Genomic DNA, 6,745 nt, shown 5'->3' on the forward strand with positions numbered 1-6,745 from the left:
TTCTCATGAGTGCTAAGCAAAGTAAGTAGTATGCAACATTTTGAAAGTCTTTGGTTTGGCGTGTCCCTGTGGCACAAGTGGTAACGCACCCCTGCTGCTTCTAGGGTCAAGTCTCTGCATGTTAAAGAACCCAGCATACGTATTGAGAACGGAAGGGGTTACCCTCCCCCCCTGCTTGGCTAAAACACATTAGTTATAGAGCCGTAGCCAAGCCACTTGGCACTACTACCACTAGCTAATTCAAAAAACATCATTCATACTTCACTTCACATCAATGACAACTTTTCCTTTTGGTGAATCTGAGGTTTGAACCTGCGACCTCCAGAATGCAAAGTAAGCACTAGTCTATTGTTTTTATGTAAATAGTGTTGTACATGACTCACACACTCACTATCAGAGTTTTGTTTTGTTTACATGTACATCTTACGTTATCAGACATCTCCCATCAGATATGCCCTGAGATGACCTTTATCAGGTGTTAGTTTGCCTCACCTGTGTAGGTGAGATAACGAGGTGTCGTAACATTTTACAGATCACTCCAGAACGACCCAATCTCTCTCATCCCCTTGTTTGGATAATTGGCCAGCATGGAACATTTCCATGACAATGTGAGAAGAGATTTTGTTACAATGGATTTACCATCAGTTATGTGAAAGAGATTTGGGGGGCTGACTGATAGAGATAAGATAATCTCTGATCGCTCATCATCTTACAATCACTCTACGGTTCCTTACACCTGCAGGATTTGGTGATAAGGCCTAGTAAAAAATGTTGCGATTCCGGTTACTGAACCGACTCAAGCAAAAACGTGCTGACCCTAGCCTTTTTTTTGTCGACCGTTATACCTTAGAATTTTTATTTGACATCTGAATGATGAAAATGTCGTGGAATCATTTTCGAACATGTTCTTTTCATTTCATTTCATAAGGCCTAGTAAAAAGTGTTGTTTCCTGTTAACCGACTCCAGCAAAAACCTGCCGACCCTAGCCTTTTTTTGTCGACTGTTGGAAGTGAAACATTTTGATTTGACATCTGAATCATGAAAATGTTGTGGAATCATTTTCGAACATGTTCTTTTCGTTTCATTTCATAAGGCCTAGTAAAAAGTGTTGTGTTTCCTGTTTCCCGACTCCAGCAAAAACCTGCCGACCCTAGCCTTTTTTTGTCGACCGTTAGACCTAAAAATTTTGATTTGACATCTGAATCATGAAAATGTTGTGGAATCATTTTCGAACATGTTCTTATCCTAGTAAAAAATGTTGTGTTTCCTGTTAACAGACTCCAGCAAAAACCTGCGGACCCTAGCCTTTTTTGTCGACCCTTAGACCTAAAAAATTTTGACTTGACATCTGCTTTTGATTTGACATCTGCATCATGAGAATGTTGTGGAATCATTTTCGAACATGTTCTTTTCGTTTAATTTCATAAGGCCTAGTAAAAAATGTTGTGTTTCCTGTTAGCCGACTCCAGCAAAAACCTGCGGACCCTAGCCTTTTTTGTTCTCGTTTGTTGACGGTTAGGTAGTAACCTAAAAATGTTCAATTCGGCATCTGAATGATGAAAATGATGTGGAATCATTTTTGAAGATGTTCAACTTCTGTTTCATAGAAAAAATGATATAAACCCACTGAACCTAGGTTTATGTTGACACCTTGCATAATGGTAAATTCAAAATACTAGTACGAAATCTAAGCTTGCTAGGTAACACTACTTACTTTAAGTCTATATACGTCAATCTAAAAATATCCATGAAGAAAGTGATATAGACCCACTGAACTTTGGTCTTCTTTATGTTTACACCATGCTGCTTTTGCATAATGATAAATTCAAAATACTAGTATGAAATCTAAGCTTGCTAGGTAAACCCTACTTACTTTAAGTCTATATACGTCAATCAAAAATATCCATGAAAAAGTGATATAGACCCACTGTCTGAACATGTTTACACCATGCTGCTTTTGCATAATGATAAATTCAAAATACTAGTATGAAATTAAGATACCTTGCTAGGTAAATACTACAGTGCAGTAAGTCTTTATCCGTCAATCAAAAATCACCATGAATAAATAAACAGTGCACAATTCCTTTGTCCTGTGGAGTGCACAAGCGATCAGTCACCTCAGGTGAGCCCTGAGGTAACAAAAGATTTCCCTCAAGTGTTCCTATCCTCCCAGGAAATCCTTCCCAAGTCAGATCAATCCTTATCTTCCACCCCCAGGTGTAAGGAAGTGTGGAGTGTCTCAGGTCAAGCCTTGAGATTTAAGGGCACAGAAAAAAATTTGGTGCACTGCATAGAATAAAGTAGAATGTCAGTAAAACTCCACTCTTCAGAGCTTGTGGCTAAAACTTAATAGTGTACTTCAAAAACTGAAACAGGTAATACATGAAAGGCTTTAATTTATACAGTTGGACAATGCAAAACTGAAATGTAGTTAGGACACTACTGTAAATGCAGAAACTTTCGCGGTGGTTTAATGTTCGCATTTTTCTCGGTGGCCGCTTCATCTCAAGTTAAAACCACCGCGAACATTTTTCCATGACAGTAAGAGACTGCAGTGCACGGTGCTACCACGAAGTTGACACCACCGTGAAAAGTCCCTTTTCCCCCTACCGCAAAATTAAATCCCCACAAACTTAAATGCATTTACAGTAGTATTCTCAACATTGTATAGTGTTCCTGGATGTTTTGAAGGCATTTTTGGAGCTGGTATGAAGGCATGTATTGGTATACTATGTTAAAACATTGTCATACCTGAGACTGTGAGTTGAAATAACGTTTGATATGGGTGATAGTTTAATAACGTTTGATATGGGTGATATTTGGCCCCTACTTGTATCACACTGTGGAATGATTCAAATGTACTTCGCGTGTGTCCTGGCAAAAATTTGAACACCATACGTACCTCAAGATAAAACCTTTAGAAAACTTGGACCAAAGCTAAAGTAGAAAACTTGTCTTCGGGTGTTTTGTACACCTGTGAAGCCCAGGTAGGTTAATACCTGGGGAGTACAGCCATGATTAAACTCTGATAACCACTGCTGATAGACTAAAGGATTTACATGATTGTTTCCACTTCTGCTATGACCTCATCCTGGGTCATAGATCTCTGGTGTCCCCAAGCACCAGTGGGCTGTACCATTTCCTGTTGCAGGGGTGTTATGTAAAATTATTTGTAGTTATTATAGCTTCAAAGTTTGGAGAAAAAATATTTACTTGTAGCATACAAGACTGCTTTGTATGTTTACAATTGTGACTCTATCTGAATGGCTTAGCCGTTGTGTGATATAGAATTGACTTAGAAACGCGCCTTTTCAAAATCCCCTTTTGTACCCACATGGTTTGTTCCACCCAAACATGGGACACATGCTGACAGATGACTATGCGTTGACTCATATGCCCATAACAACTGGCCCCGGTCCTCCCACCTGTGTTACTCTGTCCCAGAGTCCAGCCAGACTGTGGGCTGGTGTGTGCGTGTGTACGGTTTCCCAGATATGTCTAGCTGGGCTAGCTCACTAGACTAGATCCTCTCTGAACTGGGTTGAGGTCTTCTTAGTTCTGTGTGTATTGTAGAAGACTTGCGTGTGGGAAAACGGACAAGGTTGGACAAGGAGAACTTTTCTCAAGCCCACATATCTGCATGGTTGTAGGACTGATCTTTGAGCGTCAGTCGGTTCTGTATCTATCCAACATGGTTCTGACTACCGACGCCACCAGCAAGAATAGCCTGAACTGTTTTAGCTGTCTCCAGCCAGAGGTAAGACAGATGTAGACATTTACTACCTGTATTTTATGGTGTTAGATGTAAAGGGATTATGTTATGAAAGTGCAGTCTGTTTTGCAGACAATTTTGAAGGGATATGGAATAGAGTGGAAGTCAAAGCTTGCTTTTTAGTTTTCATGGCGCTGAAAGTGACCATTGGGTATATTTGCAACAGGACTGTCTTAAGCTTTAAGTTTTTATTCCGTCTACCTTATTGTTTTGGATATCATATTGCCAATTGATAAAATGTGTTGTTTTAAGCTTAAGAAATGAATTTTCATCAGTTTCATGTCAATGAAATTCAAATTTCTTGTACGGATGGGGTGAAATTTTTGTACTTCTCAAAAACCATACTGTAAATGCATTTATGTTCTCGGGGATGTACTATCGCGGTAGCGGGAAAATGGAGCGTTTGCAGTGGTTTGGAATTCGCGGTAGCGCCATTGACTGTAGTCAAAAACTATAAAGGAGAAATGTTCGCGGTGGTTTTAAGTTTGCGTTGAAGTGGCCACCAGGAAAACCACATTTCTGCATCAATATTTCCGTCTCAAAACGGAGGGACGGGTCATGGAGACATCCCTAATTTGTTTGTTCTTCAGAGATTTGTAGAGTTTATGTTCAATGCTTTGTCTGGTAGTGCACAGTTGAATGAGATGTCAGTCCAGCTTGTGTATGTGATAGGCCCATTGCTGGGGGGTGTACAGGACATGTGAGACCAGGACTGCCCACGGCTTCCTGTGCACCAGGCACTGGCCTTGAGTTTGGAGGAGAACTAGACCAATTATGAAATACTCCTGCCACTGTATAGTCTCACCTTTCATTATATACATGTCAGTGCCTGCAGTATGTGTTATATGATGATTCCCTGTACTGTGGTATCCACGTGTCGATATGTTTTGAATGAAAAGTTGTCCTGAACAAAAATTCTTTGCGTCTTATGTTATGGGCCATATCTTGAAATTTCCTTTGGTTATAATGAAAAGGCGCCATTGCATCGTTTTTGGTCAAGACTTTGGTAAATAGTTTGATAGTGGTTAGACAGGTATGAAATAATCTATATCATGTACTTCTTCCTTCATATGTTGTTTGTTTTAACGATGATTACTTAAGTCATGAAATATTTGCACTTAGTATTCTGGCTTTCTTTTTGAGTTCGTGCCTTATAGTCGTAGCACTACAAACATACGCTCTGTCTCGCGTTGTGTGTCTATGCTTGTTTCCACAGTAAAATTGAAACAGTAAATTTACCGTAATACATTCTATACTACTAAATACTAACTTCTTTTACCTGTTGTTCAGTTTAAAATCTGTAGACTGTAGCTTGAAATGACACATTCTAACAGCGAAAATCGGCAACGTGGACTCACAAACAATGAGCAGGACAGAAAAAAAGAATTCAAGCTGCAGACAGCCTTGGTGTGAACTGTAACTTGTTGTGACAAGCAGGTGATTTGTATCAGACCTTCACAAGGCCAGTGGTCTGGTGTATAATGAAGTCATCTGTCATGTCCTCATGGGTCCAGTGTGTGTGTGCAGGGCTGGAAATACCACCTGCATATGCAGGTAAGATTGGAGCTGTGCAGGTATTTCTGGTGTCTACCTGCACCTAGCCTGCACTGGTCCATGTACTGGGTATGTGCAGGTTAGTGCAGGTAAAAATGGAGCTGTGCAGGTGTTTCTAACATGCACTGGTCCATGTACTGGGTTTTATACATAAATGGTGTAGGTGCATTGCGCATGTGGATTGTAGCCTGGATTCCATACCCCAACCTCAAGCACGATAGATACTTGAGATCGGGCTGGGGTTTGGTAACCAGGCTAGTGGAAATTGTTGTTAGCTGAATTGACTGTTACCACCTATTAACTTATAATTAAGTATGATGGTTCCTTAACAATTTCAGTATGATCCATACTTCCTAAATTCAGAGTGATGCAAGTAAAATTTGTCTGGTGCAGGTGATTTTCAATGTTACCAGTGCAGGTATGCAGAAAAAAAAGTATTTCAAGCCCTGGTGTGTGAAGTTGTGAAACCGTGAGACCCCCAGGCTAGGGAAGTACCAACAGACTCATTACCACCGGAGGTCAGGCCTGCGGTTTTCCTGTTTTCTGGTGTCTCACACACTCACAGAACCACCTGTGTTGAAAAGTTGTGTCTCCTGAAATTTCGTTTGCTTTGTAAACATTATAAGGTTAAACATTGTGGTGGGATTTTCACATGAGGAATTGACCTTGATATATAGGATATTATAATGATCTGGATTTTGATCCAAGGGTCGGCCCCAGCTTAGACATTTTGTAAGGGATTGCATTCGTCATTTTGGATGGTGACATAAAACTGGTGGTGTATGACTATATGTATGAGGGAGGTTAGGCTTCAAATGTTAAAGAACCCAACGCACTTGTCAAGAAGAGTTTGGTTTACCCAGGATGATTATCTAAATAGTTAAGTCACATTGCAATACTACTAGATAAAGAAAGACATTTACTCTACAATGTCTGGAAGTCTTGGCAAAGAGTGGGATGAAAGAAAAGTTGGAGGTGGACCTGGATACAAAGCTAGTAGGTACGGCTGTTCAGAGTAAAGTGTGAGCGGATACCAGGCTAGGGAGAGCTGTTCAGACAGTGTGCGGGTACCAGGCTAGGGAGGGCTGTTCAGAGTAGGTTTTTTGTGCGGATACCAGGCTAGGTTGAGAGTAGACAGTTCAGGACACATCCTCTCCTCAGATGACCCGAAGTTTTCCTGTTTGGTTCTGGTCCAGCCGTGTGTCACCCCCGGTACCATCCCACCTTCACATCTCCTTCCTGCACAGTCCCACCACCCTCTGGTGTTCTGGGACTCCTCTTCCTGTTATGACCAAGAAAGTTGACCTCCTTGTGTCTTGAGAAACAGTCTCAAGTAGCCCTGGCATTGTCTGTTGCCTGCCAAGTGTTGAGTTGATTATTTATATGCTTAGTCATAGTCTGTCATGGAGAGAGACTTT

At 40.8% G+C, this 6,745-nt stretch overlaps 1 protein-coding gene across 1 annotated transcript in view; it reads left to right on the plus strand.

Moving 5' to 3' along the window:
- Positions 1 to 3,648: 3,648 nt before the first annotated feature.
- LOC118427244 (cytoplasmic protein NCK2-like) overlaps positions 3,649 to 6,745 on the plus strand; it is a gene marked incomplete in the record, with an annotated part of 11,745 nt that continues 8,648 nt past the window's right edge. The window contains 1 exon segment of the mRNA XM_035836898.1: positions 3,649 to 3,758. Coding sequence (XP_035692791.1) covers positions 3,693 to 3,758 — 66 coding nt within the window.

This window comes from Branchiostoma floridae, chromosome 12, assembly GCF_000003815.2.
Source record: "Branchiostoma floridae strain S238N-H82 chromosome 12, Bfl_VNyyK, whole genome shotgun sequence".
Taxonomy (NCBI): domain Eukaryota; kingdom Metazoa; phylum Chordata; class Leptocardii; order Amphioxiformes; family Branchiostomatidae; genus Branchiostoma; species Branchiostoma floridae.